The sequence below is a fragment of the Megachile rotundata genome, chromosome 2 (genome assembly GCF_050947335.1).
Source record: "Megachile rotundata isolate GNS110a chromosome 2, iyMegRotu1, whole genome shotgun sequence".
Classification (NCBI taxonomy): Eukaryota; Metazoa; Arthropoda; class Insecta; order Hymenoptera; family Megachilidae; genus Megachile; species Megachile rotundata.
In genome coordinates this window covers 8274973-8295674 of record NC_134984.1, presented here as the reverse complement: position 1 = coordinate 8295674, position 20702 = coordinate 8274973, and the positions used below count along the sequence as shown (strand labels likewise).

General features: G+C 32.0%; 2 protein-coding genes across 3 annotated transcripts in view; both read right to left on the bottom strand.

Annotated features, from left to right (window-relative positions):
- LOC100877441 (venom allergen 3) overlaps positions 1-7621 on the bottom strand; it is a 97808-nt gene extending 90187 nt beyond the window's left edge. The window contains exon 1 of the mRNA XM_076539888.1: positions 7390-7621. Coding sequence (XP_076396003.1) covers positions 7390-7536 — 147 coding nt within the window. The 5' untranslated portion in view covers positions 7537-7621. The remainder of the gene's footprint in view (positions 1-7389) is intronic.
- Positions 7622-18988: 11367 nt separating this feature from the next.
- Positions 18989-20702, bottom strand: part of iav (transient receptor potential cation channel subfamily V iav) — a 152711-nt gene continuing 150997 nt past the window's right edge. For both annotated transcript variants that reach the window (XM_003704618.3, XM_076541342.1), the window contains exon 13: positions 18989-19718. In XM_003704618.3, the coding sequence (XP_003704666.1) occupies positions 19541-19718 (178 nt within the window). In that variant the 3' untranslated portion in view covers positions 18989-19540. The remainder of the gene's footprint in view (positions 19719-20702) is intronic.

Below are 20702 nucleotides of genomic sequence, written 5' to 3'. Positions count from 1 at the left end.
TGGTTAACGAATTATTAAAAAAAGGAATTCATATTTATTAGAATTACGCAATAAAATCGTGTATACATTGCCTAAACGGCAATTTTCATGATTATGCATATATCGACAAAAAAATTATATACCTTAAAATTGAAAATATTTAAAAATTTAGAAATTTCATAATTTAAAAATATAGAAGTTTGGGATTTAGAAAACTTTAGTAAATTTAAAAATTTGTATTTGTGATAAAGATTAGATTACCAAATAATATTGAAAAGGGTACGAAATTGAAAGTATAGGAAATCTTGAATCAAAACTATATGAAATGAGTTATTCTGTAGAAACGAATTGCAACTATGCTCCGCCATCTTGTAGAACTTGCAAAAGCTAAATGGCGTCAAACATCATACTACAATAATTATCAGAAATTAAAACATGTAATATCATAGTACTAATTTGTTTCTTGTCTTCTATTGTACTACAGATTACTCTTTCATCTTTCCTAATGTAGATGTATAATCATTAAATTTTATTTTATATACTTTTCTGTTCTTGTTAAACTCTAATAAACATATATACATAGTTAAAACAAGTTTCTACATATTTAAGTAGTACAACCTACATAAATACCGGCGCGAGTATTTCGAGTAATTTGACCAATACATACAAGCGTTACACGATTTTATAATTAGTTTCAGATATTTATATGTATAAAAGCATTTATGGTATCATATTTCTAATGTTTAGAATGGGTTTGGGTTAGTTTCAATTAGGTTCGTGTTAGGTTTAGCTCAGATTTGGTCTACATTTTACAGTTAAATAGATTTAAGTTTGATTTAGGTTAGATTTATTGCTACAACTCGAGCGAACTGAAATTCAAACGGATTTACATAGTTGATTTGTCATTGGTTCAATATTAGTGTCTGAAGTATTTTGAAATCTACACTGTATATCAGTGTAGTTTCTACAGTGTTTATTGTTCAAAGTACTTACTGTAGATAGCCCAAGAAGTTGCGCGTAGGAAACTGATACAGTTGCTCGATTGGACCATGGCCGCAATTGATTGTAGTAGAAAAATGAATGTCTAGACTCACTGGTACGAGGTGTGACACAAAAAAAACGAGACTGTCCAATAAATCATTGTATCTTCAGAATCAGTTCTCCGTGACATTACCACCTTCAAAGTAGTCCCTTTTAGCATTCACACACTTCTGCATTCGGCGCTGCCATTGCTGGTAACAATTCTGGAACGAGGTTTTTGGAAGTCCCTTCGGGAGATTCTCCGTTTCTGCCTGAACCTCTTCAACTGAGGTGAAATGGGTTCCCTTTAAGCAAAATTTAACGTTAGGAAATAAAAAAAGTCGCATGGAGCCAAATCAGGTGAATAAGAAGGATGCCCCATCACAGTAATATTTCTGCTGGTCAGAAACTGCTTGACAAGCAGTACCGTGTGAGCGGGTGCATTGTTCTGGTGCAACAGCCATCCATCGCTCCACAACTGTGGTCTCTTTTTCCTAATTTTTTCACGAAATCTTTTTAGTACTTCAATGTAATAATGTTGGGTAACAGTCTGATCACTGGGAAACCACTCAATCATTACAATTCCCTTAATGTCGAATTTTGATTTTGACATGTGTGCTTTTTTGGGTTTTGGCGATCCTGGAGACTTTCACTGTATCGACTGGCGCTTACTTTCTGGGTCATAGGTAAAAATCCATGTCTCATCACGTGTTACAAAAGAGTTCAACAAATTTTACAAGAAACTTGATGTTTATTCGCTGTTCGGTTTTTACATTAGACATTTTTCCGGCAGAATGCAGTTGCACGTGTTTACTCAATGATGTAATACTCCCAAATGGCATGACGCATTAAATCGAAATTGGCAGCATGGATAGAGGATGTGTGTGGAATGATGCCACCAAAACAATTTCTGCCAACTCCATTGTTTTTTCGAACTACACACCTAGTCTTGTTTTTTTTTGTATCGCACCTCGTATTTTCATTGGCAGGAACTATTGGTTCTAACAATCATACACTAAGTAGACCAAAAACAGTAACACTTGCTAAACCTTTCGTGAGTAAATGAGATAACGCAAATTGCGTGAAGCAGTTGCTGTTGTCATTATTATCCTTATTTGCCGATATGTCACGCTAAAAGTGTTCATAGCAGGAACAGGCGAAGTAACCAAGTGGCTTTTTTACTCTGTCTAGTCTTCGTTACTTTGTCTACGGTTCTTCCCAGTTAACTTTTGTAGAGCACCAGTGATAATTGTATTATTAAATTTGTTTAAAACTACTGCGTTAATATATTCGCATTGTTATGAAAAAATAATAACTGGTAATGAACTTTCACAGTATTAATGGTCACATTTACTTAAGTACTTGTAACGCCCCTTAATTTTTAAACTATCTAGGAACATATTGAAGGTTTCAAATTAAATTTTCCTGGAAATTTTTATTTTTATATTTCCAGTTTATTTTTTTACGTGGAATCACTTTCAGTTCTATGTATAGTACCATTCATACTGGAACATGTATTTCACATTGCTTCATTTGTATACTTTAGTTGTACTTGTTTCATTTTATATTATATAAACATGCACACACCTTACATTATATTTGTTGTCATTGTATACAGGGTGTTACCTGTAACGCTACTCACGATTTTTCTTCCACTTGCAGCCACCTTACGAAAAAAAGTTTAGAATAAAATTTGCAGGCTATGAAGTGCACAATAGATATTAGTAAAGCAAATTTTGAAAACAGTTTGTTCTCTTGGCAAAGTCAAGGTCACCTTGGGTTTCTTAAATAGGAACATACATTTTTTTTTATTCATAGCTTTAGAGGACATCGAGACGAATTCGAAACATATATTACATTATATTTTTATTAACATATTACTCGATTTACAGAAGTGGAAAAATGTAAAGTACTTAACTTTTGACTTTGGTAGGGTAACCATTATTTGGTTCCAAAGAGATCACTGAATGTAAACACGCGACTAGAATATAAGAAAAATACACTTTATTTAATTACATGTTCAAAATGTAACATATGCCGCCTTCCATCACATAATATTCCAGTCGTTTACTTCACATTTTCACTTCTGTAAATCGAGTAATATGTTAATAAAAATATAATGTAATATATGTTTCGAATTCGTCTCGATGTCCTCTAAAGCTATGAATAAAAAAAAATGTATGTTCCTATTTAAGAAACCCAAGGTGACCTTGACTTTGCCAAGAGAACAAACTGTTTTCAAAATTTGCTTTATTAATATCTATTGTGCACTTCATAGCCTGCAAATTTTATTCTAAACTTTTTTTCGTAAGGTGGCTGCAAGTGGGAGAAAAATCGTGAGTAGCGTTAGAGGTAACACCCTGTATGTTGCTTTTAAACCTTTTTACAAGATTCATTCAGTTTTAATTACACCGTTTCTCGTATGAAAAAAGAGGATCAAATATTTATGATGAAAAGTATGAAAAGTCAAAAAATTATTGTGCGGAAATGATTAAACTTAGAGAATAATTTTGAGTTAAAATTCGAAAGGTGGCAAAAGTGATTCCCTAGTTGCATTTATGGTAAATAGTTGATGCCAATGCAGAAAGTAAAATTATTAAAATTAATAAAATTCCAGTATTATTGACACTTCATATGAGACGTATACAGTAAAATTTCAGTTATCAATAAATATTTAATGTTATAAATTTTAAGAGATTTAAATTCCTGATGCACGAAAAAATAATGATATAAAAAGTGTACAACGCATTCACTGTATAATACATGTGAACATGAATGTATCATAAATTTACCAGATATTAATTAAAATTGAAATGAATGATTTTGTACATTATTTACAAGGATCTAAAGTATCAAGGTACTCTTTTTACACTTATTCGACACAATCACGATATCTACTATTCCTGTCATATTCCGAACAAAATTTTCTTTCAATTTTCTACTCGTTCCTTTTTCTGTCAATTGGAATGTGGTTCGACGATACATGCAGCATTCTGGAAGTTCTTTAACCCTTCGCAATAATTATCTTTAACGTTTGTACGATAGTTTCTTAGTAACACAATTATACTTGTTAATATGACGCATTCCTTCCTCCGGATCAACATGGCACTACGTTCAAATCGCTTTGCTAGATTGTAGATCATCTTGCCTCTGTTGTAAGCATTTGTTGAATGCAATGTAGAGAACACATGGTTTGGATTAATAATATGCAATATTCATATACATTCTAGAACTACATATTATAGGACGAACGAATATGACTACTTTCAGCAAAATATTAAATACAAATGTTCTTTATGTAAATATCACGGCTAAACTTCATTCTGGAACACCATTTTTTGTAACTTTTCATACGTAAGATAGTATTCGATAATTTGAATGTTTATAAATTGCGTAATCCGATAACATGATAATAGCTGCTTCATCCGACAACCGATCATATTTTTTTATTTTTAGCTTACGATATCTCTTATTCGTACGAATAGAAGGGAAAACGATCACAGTCAATCTAAATAAAAATCGAGATATTAAAATGGCGTGTTGAAGCCTGAAAAAACCTATCAAACGGTAGTACGACTAGAGGAAAAACCTGCACCGGTGCCGAAAAATTAAGGTTTAAAGAACTGTGGTGTTTGGTGGAAGCGATCAATATCAGCTACCCAATGAAGAAAAATTTAATGATCCAATTTGTTAATAACATTGCTCTTAAACGTAATTGAAAACCAGTTACCGGAAAGAAGGATATTAAATTACGAATGAATGTTTTTGTAAATACGTTAGAATTTATAAAATGTTTCTTTGAATATTGAAAATTTTATTTCTCTTGAATATCCTGATCCTTTCTTTGAGTTCTTCAATAGAGTGTTTATATGGGGTATTTATGTATAAGAAGATAATATGAAACTGTGCTTTCATAGTATAAAGTAAAAATATTGAAAAAAAAATGGACGAAAAAGTTGTACTATGTTTTACTAGCAATGTGATGATCAACTATTTAAACCTGTAATATTTTTCGAGAAATGAAGGTGATCTTCGGTTTTGATTGATTGATTAATTTTATAAGGACCTCGATTGCTATGATCATTGGCCCCCTTCGGTTTTTTAATTAGAGTGTTCCATTTCTTTTAATGACATATTAACACTTTGACTGCCATCCACATATGAGCGATACATAATTTCCATATAAATCAGCCAACTACATTATGAAGATTTTGTTCATTTATCTAATTAAGAATATTCGCACTAATTAGTCCAAACTATGAATAAAATATAAAACAAAATATTGTGAGCATATTTCATTTATTAACCCCTTGCCATACTTTGTCGAGTCTCACACGTGACACACTCACAACTCAAATGTGACATAACCTTCTCCAAAATATTGAATACTCTTCAACTTGAAATTTAGGTCCAACTACAATTTGTATAGTCAAGGATCGCTGAATAGAAAATGCTCCAAACATTTTAATTTTCTTTGTTTGTTTTAATATTATAACTATGAATAGTTAGTTTTGACTGACGCATTTGACAAATAAATTGTAAGGCAAGGGGTTAATCATAAAAGTAGTCTTTTCAACTGTCTCAGTCTGGCAGTTAATGTTTTAAAGTATATATCAAGTCGAATTCATTCATGTGTTTGACTGTAACATTCAAGGCCATGTAAGGTTGAAGATGAAATCAATAGAGTGAACATTCTACAATATTATATTTAAACGTGCTACCACTACAAATTGAGAGAAGTATATATCACAATCAACACCAATTTAAGAAGTAATTGAACCAATGACAAATCAATCCAGAACTAAATTAGTTTGAGTTTGATTTGAGGTCGTTCGTATTGGATGTAGCAATAAACCTAACCCAAATCAAACTTGAATGCATTTAATTGCAGAATGTAGACCAAATTTGATTTAAACATAACATCAACCTAATTGAAATTGACCCAAATCGTTCCCAAACATTAGAAACATGATATATAGCACCATAAATGCTTTTATGCAAGTAAATTTCTGAAATTAATTATAAAATCGTGTAACGCTTGTATGTATTGGTCAAAGTACTCGAAATACTCGCGCCGGTATTTATGTAGGTTATACTACTTAAATATGTAGAAACTTTGTTTAACTGTGTATATATGTTTATTAGAGTTTAACAAGAACAGAAAAGTATATACAATAAAACTTAATGATTATATATCTACATTAGGAAAGATGAAGGAGTAATCTGTAGTACAATAGAAGACAAGAAACAAATTAGTACTATGATATTACATGTTTTAATTTCTGATAATTATTCTAGTATGATGTTTGACACCATTTAGCTTTTGCAAGTTCTACAGGATGGCGGAGCATAGTTGCAATTCGTTTCTACAGAATAACTCATTTCACATAGTTTTGATTCAAGATTTCCTCTACTTTCAATTTTGCACCCTTTTCAATATTATTTGGTAATCTAATTTTTATCACAAATACAAATTTTTAAATTTACTAAAGTTTTCTAATTCCCAAACCTCTATATTTTTAAATTATGAAATTTCTAAATTTTTAAATATCTGGACACTAAAGTTTGCACATCTCCAAACACATTTTATGGATTTTTTCCAAATTCTAGAGCTTCCAAATTTCTACGTTTTCAAATATACAAATAGAATTTTTTAATTTCAAAACTCTCAAATTGCTATATCTCCAAGTATACTTTCTTACGTTTCAATTCTAACTAAAGATAGTCAAGTATATGACCTGTTACCGTTGACTATTATATTTATCTTTGCAGAAGTTCGATGTGCGCTTAATTGTGCAAAATACATTTCCTTCTCTAATATTGAAATTGTTAAATTTTGGTTATGATCATATGCGTATAAATGCTTCATAAGAACAGGAGTACCTCTAGAATTTTGTAAATATCTCTCAAATTAAGGCCGAATAACGGTTATATGTCGCTGAAATAATATTACCCTAATAATATTTTTAATGTCCGCGATCCGGCACAGCGTGCGTTTTACTGAATAATAAAATTCGTTTAGTTACTACATTAAAGTAAGCTACTTCAAAACTACCAAACTTTAAAAAACATCTAAATTTTAAATCCACGGATTCGAACATTCAGAAACATTACACTCCGTTTGTATTTATTGAATTGTATCATGCAAATATTAGTACTGTACAAATAATGTTACGTAAAAGACTGGTGTCTGAGGACGAAGTTTAACCAAAACCACGGTAAAAGGAGGTTAATCCATTACTTCTACAATGAATCTGACATACTAATGACGTTCCCACATGGTCTCGAAAGCCCAACAGATCCCGGGCGAAAGTGAAATGTTAATGTCCCTCTTTCTAGCTTCGTCGAACGTTTAATAATTCTTGGATAACGCAGTGAAGCATTACGTACCGGAAATTGGCACATGGTGTGATTTGCGCAAATATGGCAGTAACGAGTGGCATCGTGACGGTGGATCGGTGATATTGTCCCTCGCAGCATGCAATCGCAGCAGCCCGTTAAGAACAATAAGAGGCAGAACGGGATACGAGCTGTCATTTCGACGGTGGAGCTTTCAACGACCGAAAATCCGCCACGACATTTTATCTTTTGCGTTTCACTGCTGTCGGGTAATCTCGCCGCTACCTTCACCTCGAGGCAATGTTTTCCGAATCGATTTTCCAATGAAACAGCGACAGGCAGGCGTGCGACCGAGGATAATATTTTTCCTGCCTGGAAACGTAGCTCGTTCGTTAAGGAATGGGAGAAAGAACGGGTTAATAATGAACGTTGAATGCTCGATGGGATTAATGTACCCTCGATTAACAGAGATTTAGACGTTCTCGGATTACGCAATGATCTATGGTGATGTCCTCGAATCAGTTCGTTTTAAATGTTCTATAGGGCTAGCATAAATGTTTCATTTAAAAGGCTATATTTTCAAAAGTATTACACGTGCACGAAAGATATGTGAAAAGAACCATAAACGCACCAAGTTTATACACCCTCTACAAAGGTTCAATATGTACACCTTTGGTGACATGACACACGTCATAATCGAGCTCATTCCATACATTTTGTAGCATAGTCCTGTTAATTGTGTGCACTGCAGTACTGATGCATTGTTCCCCTAGATTGTCCTCCTGACCTCTCAGATCCCCTGATCAAACGCCCTGCAACTTCTTCCTGTGGGAGTACGTTAAGGACTTTGTTTACGTTCCACCACTACCTTTAACTACCCCTCGTTTAACCACAATTTCACGTGCATTTTGACGGCGTAATTTTCAATATTCCAGTTCTGTTATTCATTATTAAATGTAAATCTTGATCAAATGTAATGTAAATTAAATTTTATTTGAATTTGATTAAATGTAAATTGATCTTATCTCTTTTTCAAACTAAGACACGCGAATTTCATGAATATCTTATTTTCTTATTAAATCCTGTAAGCGATATTTATTTTCATTCCTGCAAAGTCGATAGGCCGGTTAGTTTTCATATTAAAAATCATAGCATAAAATACATTAGAACTATTTTTACAAAATGTTCATTTTATTTGCAAGTCGTCCAAGACTTAATAAGAAGATTTATTTATTATATTATATGGATTTATTTATTTATTATTAGAAAGATTTATTTATTATTTATTATATTATATTCTCTAAGGAAATACTAGATGATCATTAGAAATGACTAAATCTTGTAGTTGCCAATGTAAAATGAAAATAAAACCATATAAACCTGTAAGTCTTGTAAACAATTCAATTCTTATGCAATGCACAATTCCATTAAAAAGATGTAACAAGTGTATCATAGTTTTCGTTTCGTTCAAGGAAAATTCTTGCAAGATATATTTTGTGTCTTATCCTAGATATTCTATTGCAGGATTTAGACGACACAATCTTGGACAAACTCCAAAAACCGTGAAATTTATTTTATTCTCCAGAAGATAAATTGGAGATACGGGATGATGCACATAAAGTTGCCATGTACATATCTCCGTTGATTATACAGATTATATTTCAATTATACAGATAAGAAAATATATTTTATTTGATTTCAGTGATGTCAAACAACAGTCTTATTTTTCCTACGCTGTACGAAATTTTTTGTATCAAGATTATTTTGCAGATTTCAGATTTAGTTAGATTTACATTTATTTTATGTGTTTTTCTACGCTTTTTATAGGTTTATTTTTTGTTTCATTTTATAGGGGTTTCAATATAAGGGTATTTTATATTTTATTTTTTATTTTATTTTATAAGCTTTTCAATATTTTTTGTAGGTTCATTTTTATTTTATTTTATAGGTTTTTCAAAGTTTTTCATAGGTGTACTTTTATTTCATAGATATTTAATATTTTTTTCAATTTATTTTTTATTTCATTTTATAGGATTTTTCTCATTAATGTTTTTTTATGTATAAAATAAAAATGTTTTATGTTTTTTTCTCTTCCAATATCTTGTATATCTTGTAATTACAGTAAAATACATTCAGAAATATATAACAGCATGATCTTGAATGAACGTCCGACTTCTAGTATTAAAATATGAAGTTTATTCCTTAAAAAACTTGTCGTTGATTCAATAATTTACAAACGTAAACTTTATTCTGTTACATCAGAGAAAAATTATTTGAAATAACCAAACGTTAACTCCTGTTATATTACGCCAGACTTGACAGTTTATTATATTAAATACAATACAAATATTTTATCGAACTGTTAGAATGGCAATATACATCTGATTTTAATAAACAATATTACATTATAAACTCAATAAACTTATTTTACCTTACCAATCATTACACAAAATACATCTTTGTTGCATTCTATTTTTTCTAACATAAAGACAAATTTCCCCACCCACTATCGGATTGGTGAACGTTGATTCATGTATAAATAACGACCAAAGAGAAAAAAAGCATCAAAGTACTTCAATCGTTACTAATACTTTTCAGTTTGTTTCAAAAGGCAAAAACCAGAAAAAAATATCACTACAGCACGCCATACAAAAAACATTTTTGTTAAGGAAAGCATTAAAAAAAAGGGTGAAAGAATTTTTTACAAACCAAATATTTGGGTTACACATGCAAGTTCAACAATCTGTCCTAACATACGACAACGGAACCACAAATAGTACGCGATAAACAAGACAACCATCAGAATGGAGAACTGCTATTCTTGCTGCGCGTGTCGCGTTTTTGTATTGAAAACAAACAATTTTTTTAGCATTATTGAAAAACGGTTTACACGCTCCGATTCAGCACATAAAAATTTATAAGAATTTCTTATTGGAAGTTACAAAATCATTTATAATTTATAGAATGATTTTATAGGGGTACAAACGGGTCATTCCATGCTAATTAATTACTTTTGGATCTCACCATCTGCGATTTTATTCTAATCAAAATATGTTGTAATCCGCGTGGAATTAGAAGGGGTTTAAGTCATCATTTTGCTGGTTTCGAATGTGTACTGAAGGTAATACTGAAGGTTATACTGAAGGTTGTAAATAAATACTTTGGTGTGCATAAATACTGGAATGTCTGCGTTCAAAAATTTTGATATAAAGGGAAAAGTGATCTGGTTTATACCTAATTAGGGGTTCACAAGAATGTTGAGGAGTCCATTTGTAATTCACGCCTTTGTCTAAACAGCGACATTTGTAAATGTGGGCCTTAGGCTCGCGCTATTCCATATATGGCGCCATGACACTACATCACGCGCGTTTTTACTGTAACGGCGTAGCTCATTAAAAATACGTTTACTTTACTATGAATTATCAACACATAAAGTCTTTAACAAAGAATAAGTGCAAGCAATTGGTGAAAGAATGATCGACAGGCCTAAATGAATAGAAAAATTATTCTTAAAGCATCTGACTACAGAGTAAGGGAGGATGTCTTCTGTAAGAGGACTAACAAGTTTGACCCCATGGTTATTCCAAAGCCCTTCGAGAGTATAAACCAAAATTGTTGTAAGATGTATATTATTGTCTAGACATTAACAAAAGTTTTTTTCGTTTTAACTCCTTGCCGTAAAATTTATTTGTGCGTCAGTCAGTCAAACTAATTATTTACAACTATAGTATTAAAACAAACAAAGAAAATTAAAATGTGAGTATTTTATATTCAACGATCCCTGATTATCCTAATTATAGTTGGACTTAAATTTCAAATTGAAAAGTATTTCAAATTTGAGTAAGGTTTGTTGCATTTGAGTGCGTCACGAGTGACACTCGTTAAAATACGCCAAATGGTTAATTTAACCAAATTTTTAGCACCAGTCACATAATATACTTACAAGGAAAGGCACGCAAGTGTCCCCCTCCGATTTTGATGAAACTTCGTAGGTTTGTTAAGCAGGCAAAAATAAGGGACACGTATTTTTTTTTATCGGCTGAGACGCGAGTTTAAGGGGTGAAACGAGCCCTTAAAGTTTCGACCCCTTTTGGCTATCTCGAAAACCATACGAGATACATTAAAACTTCTAATAGAAAAGTTGTATGGTTTCTTGCGTATAATAACAGGATGTTAACGGATTTTGCAAAATACAATTTTTTTATAACAAAAAAATTTTTCATAACCTTATTTTACAATTTATTCAAATTTGTATAATGACAAAAAGTGTAGAGAATTTTATTACAAATCCATTGGTATATATATATACGATATTGCCTCCTACAATTCCTCAGATTTTTATTATATGTATACATTACGCGTGCGTGCCTGCGACGCGCCGCACGATACTGAACCGGATCATATTGGACGCTATGACACTACCAGTCAACGTCATTTTTAAGCATAAATGAGAAACAATTATATTTGTATTATACATAACTGTTAATTTTATTAAATTTGTATTACAAAAACATTTATTGTTAAAGTACATAGGTATTCTATGTATATGTCAATTTTATAGGTAACGAATAGTTTGAATAAGTTAGGGAACACAATCGTAGCAATAATGGTATTCTTTGAAAAAATGTTTCAAACACAACGGTTTCCGACATTAAGTATATGTAATAATTGCTACGTCACCGCATATGTATATGGCATAGAGGTTCATTAAGTGATGCATAGCAAAATTCTACTGTATTTGGAAAATGAGGTGGTCTTGACGATATGTATTCACTTTTATATCATGAACACTTAATGAAATTTTCAAATCACGGTGAAGAAAACTGATTATGAACAAGTCATTGTAGTTTTAGAATGCTGTTTCGTGTGTGGAGATTAATGTCATATTGGAATATAACAACTATGTCCGAAAGGCGTCGGACAAAATTTTTCCATACGCGAAATCCGTACACGTATAATGGTTGTAAATATTTTGTAGTTCCAATTAGAATCATAAATAACGTTATTTCTTTATTTATTGGAATAGCTTCGTCAACTCTACGACAACAATGCACGCTCTAAGAATCTAATAATAGAGCTGTTTTGTTGTTTGTATTTGAAGAATAAACTTCTGTTAACCAGGTTTTAAAATTTTCTTTTGTAAGTTTTCCGGATATCGATGCCATAACAAAAATATGGTCTGCTGTAATCGAGGTTCAAATAACCCATGGTATAAAGTGGATACATATCGTCAAGACCACCTCATTTTTAAAATCCTATATTTTGCTATGCATCACATAATGAACCACTATGCCACATATGTAGTGACGCAGCAATTATTTCATGTACATGGTGCATCGAAAACCGTTTGAATCATTTCTTCGAGCAATACCACCATTGCCGTGATTATGTTCCCTAACTTATTCAAAATATTCGTTACCTAATAAAATTAACATATAGAATATCTGTGCACTTTAACGATAAATGTTAATTATAACGCAAATGTAATTGTTTCTCATTTATGCTTATAAATAATGTTGACTGACAGTATAATATCGTCCGACTTCATCCGGTTTAGCATCGTGCGGGGCGTCAGCGGGCGCGAGCGCGTAATATTTATAATAAAAATCTGAGGAATTGTAGGAGGCAATATCGTATATATATACCAATGGATTTGTAATAAAATTCTCTACACTTTTTGTCATTATACAAATTTGAATAAATTGTAAAATAAGGTTATGAAAAATTTGTTTGTTATAAACAAATTGTATTTTGCAAAATCCATTAACATCCTGTTATTATACGCAAGAAACCATACAACTTTCCTATTAGAAGTTTTAATGGATCTCGTATGGTTTTCGAGATAGCCAAAAGGGATCGAAACTTTAAGGGCTCGTTTCACCCCTTAAACCCGCGTCTCAGCCGATAAAAAAAAATACGTGTCCCTTATTTTTGCCTGCTTAACAAACCTACGAAGTTTCATCAAAATCGGAGGGGGACACTTGCGTGCCTTTCCTTGTTAGTCATATTAAATTGAATAAAATTGAAAACCTTAAGATTGTCAGAATTATATCTATTTACAGATATTTATTTAAGTAAATAGTCAATTGTTTCCTGTTTAATTTTTATTTCTGGAACTTTGAAGCCAGTCGTATTGTTCCCAAGGTGGAAACATTGTAACGCGTAAACGGGTCCAACAACTCGGGCGAGTTGGACGATTCTTAGATGTTCAGCACGTGTTTTCATTTCGTTATCCTGCCGACACCACCTTCTCGCGTATCATTACTGTTTCAATACGCGTGGGAGGCAGAAAGTTTCCGTGATGGCAGAGCTCGCTGAGTTCTATCTCGACTATGTTCTTCCCGCTTTGCAACTGCTCGTGGTTTCGCCAAAATGAGAACGGCAGAGCACAAAAGAACACTTCGGGAAGATCCAAGTAACCGAAATTTTATATTTTGTACGATCCCCTTTTGGTCTCTTTCTCCGGAAACAGTAGAGAAAGAAGATTTTACGGCGGAAATGCGGAGTTTCTAAGGCGGTGCTCTGTTTTCGCAAAATTGAAATTTAGGACCATTAGGAAATGCTGTGGTATTTAATTGATCACAAATTGTAGACGCAGCTGTTTTATTATATGACATATAAGGATGTATATAAGTAATTAATTATTATTGTGATATACAGTAGATACTTTTGTATACCCTTTTCGTATTTAATTGAACAAATGCAGGTCAACGTTCCAGGTTTAGTAATAATTTTAATTAAACTTACTTTACATAGCGAAAACACGAATTAACCTTATTGTTAAATTACAAATTAAACGTACCATTAAGTCGACATTCGTTCGTGATCGTATCGAAGATACCGTGCTTGGTACTTTACTGTAGAACATATTTAACGCGGCAAATTTAAATTGCCTAAATATATCGTGGTTTCTGCAATAATATAAATCTAAATGAAACTGGACAACAAGTTCGTATTCCGCAAACGCAGCAAAAAATGGGGCAGTAACGTAGTTTATTGATAAAATTACTTCGATAAGAAAACTAATTGCTGTTGCATGCTACAGCAGCTTCGGTCATTGCTGTACACAGGATTACCCACGTGTTCTGAATGCTTAATAAATAGCCTTTCGTTTTAACGTCTTGAAACACCTACCCCATATGCGAAAGGTTAGAAGACATAATGGTAAGTCATTTAATCCTCATTTTATCAGACAAGCGGTTGCTGAGTATAATGTCAGATAACAGTAATTTTTTGCGGTTCTATTTAAAGCAAAAAATTTCTTTGATCCGCTTTGCGAATACAATACTTCAGAATTTATTGAAGTTTCATATTTTTCACATCTCGTTGCTGTTATTTTGCTTTAGAATGGTAAGGTTTCTTTTAAAAATAAATACAATTGCATTTTTTAAAGGTATCTGTTGCCAAATTGCACGGTGATAAAGTTTGTTGAGCAATGTAAAACTTTTCCCTGTAACGTTTTTCCATCATCAATAGTAACAGAGTTATACTTTGGCCCAGTTACTTGTCTCACCCTATACAATCAAGGTATCCCGATTAAAGTGATACAGTTCCATAATTTTGTAACTATTTATAATAACAAAAACTGTTCATATGGGAATTGAAAAAATGTTTCAACGAAATCAAATTCTTTTTATATGTTATTTTATGAGATATGAAGAGCAAGTTCTATTTTCTAAATGGAACCATATATTTTTATTGCGAACATTTGATAGTGTATTTTAAAATGAAGCTATAGGACCTGTTATATTTTGATTCTCTGCAACGTATCCGGAAACTCAAACAATCAGAGGCGGATATCTGAAAACCATTTGTTGTAATTTGTACATTGAATGATTTTATGAAGTACTTTTCATTAATAATACAATTTGGAACAATAACAGCAAATAGATATGTTAAACTTGAATTTAAAATCAGTTTCTGCTGATTTAAAAGAATAAATGAAATTTATTATACTTTTGAAAACTTTAAACATATAAAAGGCCAGTGATTATTCAAAAATCCCTTTATATTTTAAACATTTCGAAAATTAAAATCAAAATCAGAGAAAAATTCTACGAAACATAACCTCAAACAATGGGTTAATACTGAAAAATAGAATCGTCCATCTTTTGCAAAAATAAAAAATAATTACAGAAGATTATTCTTATAGACTACTAAAAATGTTCAATAATGTTGATCATATTTTTATTTGAAAAAATATCAATTTTCGGAAAAAAATCTTAATAACTATAACATTTTCTTTAGTAAAGACAAACTTTTATTTATTATAAAATTATTGTCTATTATCTATTATTATTAATTTCTTATATATAATGTTTGAATAACCATCTTTTTAAATATAATATGTATTAAATTCAATTCTTCTGTCTCGTACGTAGAGCATTTAAAATGTAAACCTAAACCCTTTGGCACGCACGATCTTTTTAATTTGAATTTTCTAATTAACCTAGGAATATACACTTCTCGTAAATAGCCACGCTCATCCTAATATTCCGTCTACTGTAGTAGTTACTGGAATAATATTTTCCAGGAGAGAAACTCTAATGAAAAGGCGTACCTTTTATGAGATAATTATTCAAATCAAGTTATGTTTCTAAAATTGTTATGAATTAAATGACAACGATTATGAGATACTCCATAACTGGAATGAAATGTGAAAACAATTTATCTTCCATTCTCTTAAAACTCATCTCTTGAAGCTGTTATGTTTCCATCGGAAACATTTATCTCGCGCAAGTCCGAGCAATTAGCGAGCCACGTTTACGTAAATATTTGTTCACATTAATCTTTATTTTGTCATCGACATTAACGAGTATTAAGACGAATGTACACAAGAAAATTTCGAATTGTTAGAAATGTTATCCGCATGTCGATTTTTGTATTAAGTATTATTAATTTTCAAAGTTTTGAGCATCCTGATTTCATTATTGCTTTGATGGAGTCCATAATAATTTATGGGGGAGTAAGATTTAGGAGCTTGGGAATGTGGAAATTTGAGAATTTGGGAGCTGGAGAATTTGGAGAATTTGGGAGTGAAAATTTGGAAAATTGAGAATTTGGGGGACTGAGGATTTGGGAGATTGAGTATTTGGGGAGTGAGAATTTAGGAGCTTGAGAATTTGGGGGAGTGAGAATTTGGAAGATTGAGAATTTGGGGGAGTAAAAATTTGGAAAATTGAGAATTTGGGGGGCTGAGGATTTGGGAGATTGAGTATTTGGGGAGTGAGAATTTAGGAGCTTGAGAATTTGGGGGAATGAGAATTTGGGAGATTGAAAATTTGGGGGAGTGAGAATTTAGGAGATTGAGTATTTGGGGAGTGAGAATTTAGGAGCTTGAGAATTTGGGGGAGTGAGAATTTGGGAGATTGAGAATTTGGGGGAGTAAAAATTTGGAAAATTGAGAATTTGGGGGGCTGAGGATTTGGGAGATTGAGTATTTGGGGAGTGAGAATTTAGGAGCTTGAGAATTTGGGGGAATGAGAATTTGGGAGATTGAGAATTTGGGGGAGTGAGAATTTAGGAGATTGAGAATTTGGGGGAGTGAGAATTTGTGAACGTGAGAATTTAGAAGCTTGGGAATTTGGAAATTTGAGAATTTGTTAGATTATTAATTGTCATCACAATTAATTCCATTAATAAATCTTATTCATTTTATCGAATAAATTTCAGTTGAAATTATCCTTCAAATTTCACTTTTTAAGTGCACACTACGCGAACCATTATCATTATATTACTAAATACCAGTCACTTTTAGTGGAAACCGCTCTTCCTCCGTAAAAGCGAACGATATCTTCACACGTTGGAAACTTAACACCTCGGTATGTTCCCTCATTAATTTTTAACCTTTACTGGTCACCATTTCTCTATAACGTAAAGTGCGGTCTGTCGACAACGTGTCAAGCCGCTACTACGTGACTTTTTGTTCAAAAAGCAGTACATGAAATAACGTTTAGTTACTGTGTAAGAAACATTTACTGTACGCTTCTGAAATAAAAGTTTGCTTATTATAAAATGACGTAGCAAGGTATAAAGTACAGAATAGAACGAAACAAACTTCATTTTAAACTTAAAGAATGATGGATAAGGTAACATGAAGTTAAATAGAATCCATAAAAATAATAAAGCTTGAACAGTAGATAATATCGCATACTTTCATGCTTGTTTTTCGAGTAAAATTTATTATTACGATATATTTAATATTAATACACATGAAAGTAACATATATTAACATTAAAAATAGTCATTAAAACATGAAAGTACGTATGAGGTTTGTTAAGAAAATTTGCATAAAATATCATTGCTGTTTATTTCTTTCTTCAAATAAGATGGAATTTAGAATTTTCTAAATTGCTTGTAAGCAAACGCACACAAAATATAAATTCCAACAATTGTTCCAGTTACAAACTAGTTTCAAATTGCTCTCATGATCGCAGTTTCTCTTTACCGTATTCGTGCTGAACGGCATTTCACAGTAACTGTAGAACGAAAGAGAGTTGCGTAGCACAATTGAAAACTCACCGCTATACTGCATGTAGCGAAATCGACGCTCAAAATCACCATAACCGATGGACATGTAGTCTGAGAGACTCAAGTATTGTTCTCTCGCCACAAGATGAGCCCTGGGAATTCGAAGGATAAAGAAGGGACCTAACTATTGTTTGCTTTCTATGTCTTTCAGTCTGGATCAGAGTTGTCAGACGATTCTCTGTGAGTACAGAACTGGTGACGTCACGTAGACATAGGGTGATTCTGGGAACTGGGACAGGTTACTACTTCTTTTTAAGTAAAAATTGAAAAAGTCATATAGTATAATACGTCCTAACATTCTATGACTTTATTCTTTTTTATGGATGCACAGATACACTCGCCTAAGTGCAAATATACTTTATTTGAAATGAATGTTTTCTACATGCTTTTTATTAAAACTATTGGAAGTGTTTAAGATGCGTTATCATATTAAAATTTTTCAAAGTCCAAAGCAATTTTATACAAGATAGCATTGGGATTATATAAAAATGAACAACGACGTTGTGAACGAGGTAGAATACAGTAGAAGATCGAAAATAACAGCCTTATGATGATTTCTTGCTTTTTATAAACAATATCTAATATAAAGTTTCTCATTATATGTTATTAAAGTTTAGGATATAATAATATACATATAATATATATGTGGTCGAATATATATTATCTGTGTAGACGTTATCAAAATACTATTTTCGATTAAAAAGATGAAATAGTTCGTTGTATTGTACTTTTTAATGATCTTTTATGTATGGCTATGATTGCAGTACAATAAAAATTTGTTAGATATTTTAAATAAAAAATGTTAAAAATGAACATCGTAATTTTTACGAAATTGCTTTTTATAAATTAATAGTTTCAAGAATATTTCTTTATTCAAAAATATTACGTTATACGATAAATAGTGCTTTGCTGTTTTATATAAACGAAAAATTAAATTGTTATATTGTATGAAGAAACAGTTTTTAGTAATCAATGTTCAATAATTCACATTTTCTGCGAATCATCTGACTCTTTCAAAAAGTCATTGTATCGCATTTCGCTACAATTTTAGTTTTTATTTTTATATATATATTTTATATGTATATGTACATTTTTTCCTTTAAACTTATATGTTCGAGTAAGTATTTTCATGTAGGTAATAAATTAATGAATAAAATTTCAGGATATACAGCTGTATTATACATTTAAGTACTGGTATATAGATATAAATACAATAATTTATTTTACATTAACAATTATTACCATTCGAATAGCAATAAACCAATTAGTAGTTTCTGACAAGTACGAAATCCTCGAATGAAACGCTCAAATGAAATACCTATCTGTATATATTTAAAAACCAAAATAAACGATATTTATAAATATCTTAACTGCAACTTTCGCAAATATTTCAAGCATCTACTGTATTCTATCCCCTCAAATTTCCATTGGTAAGAATATTTCCAAAATTTATTCTTATCTTTGATACCGAAGACAATTATTCCTAAATAAATATACAGGAGTTTGCTCTTCCAAATTCATTATCTATAAGTCGTCGAAGAACACGTTGTGCCCAAGGAAATTCCCGAATTACCAGTTTCGTGGATCGCTTCCGCTTTGCCGTCGCCGCAAAAACAGCGTTCGTTTTGGCCAACCCATCGGAGAACATGGCGCATAATATCGTAAAGTTTCGTTAAGGACTGTCCGGCACATTTTCCTCCCAAGCCAATATCGTGTTCATGTCTTTAATTCCGCGTGTGCTCCATGGCTCGAGCGGATCGGTGGGCGATGTCGCCGGTGAAACCGCCTTATTCCGCTCCATCGATTCTCTTCTCCTTTGGCCGGAATCCTCCGTTTCCTTCGGCGATACCCTGTGCATGAATTGCGCAGAACAAGAATACCATTAAACCAACGGTCAATCGGAGAGCGAGTATGGTTTTGGAGAACAGGGAACAGGATGTTCCTGTGAACTCTGGCGTGAACGTAAATTTCAAAGGGGTTCAGAAGGATGGGATGCTTGAAAGTTGCGATTTAGTGGAAGGCAGTGATAAGACGGAGTTTCCTTTCTCCACAGAGATTTCGGTTTCGTCTATAGAAGACTGCAGGAATAATATAATGATTTATGGTTTGATGTTACAGCCTTAAGCTTATCGGTCAGTGGCTTCCGTGAAAATAAGGTGTCGATGTATAGTCAAGAGCAAAGATGGTTTCTTGCGAGTCAACTTAATGAAAAACCTTTTTATTTTTTGATTCAAATTTTTGTGCGGTTAACTAAATATTCTATGAATTGTGTTAGGTCTTAGAATAGCATAGAGAGAGGATTACTCCTGAATCCAAGTTTCTGTCAGTACAATAGTGTACTTATCTTCAATCATTGGGAATCCTAATGATTCCATGTATTGTTTAATTGTCTCTAACTTTTGCTAACATTAATACGCACATACAAATTGGATTATAACTTCAGCTTCGTTGAAGATGTAACATATCTCTATTTCCAACATGCATCTTTTAGATTGTTGTGTAATGATCGAATTCGATATTACGAAGTCTGACTCGATTTGATGAAATAAAAATTGATGACATATTATAACACTCGTGACATATTGAGGTTGAAAAGTTAACACTTTAGGTTAATTTTTGAGGTTGAGTTAGGCTAAGTTTAAGGTTAGGTTAACTTGAGGTTAAAGAAGACTACATATATTATTGTGTTGCTAACGATTCAAATGATTGCTAACACGAACTCGTTTAATTTGTATATCAGTGACACCACTCAAACAAAATGAACGAACAACTTATTCAGAATAATGTTCAGAATAAATGTGTTGAATTTATTTAAAATTGAATGTTTGCGTGCA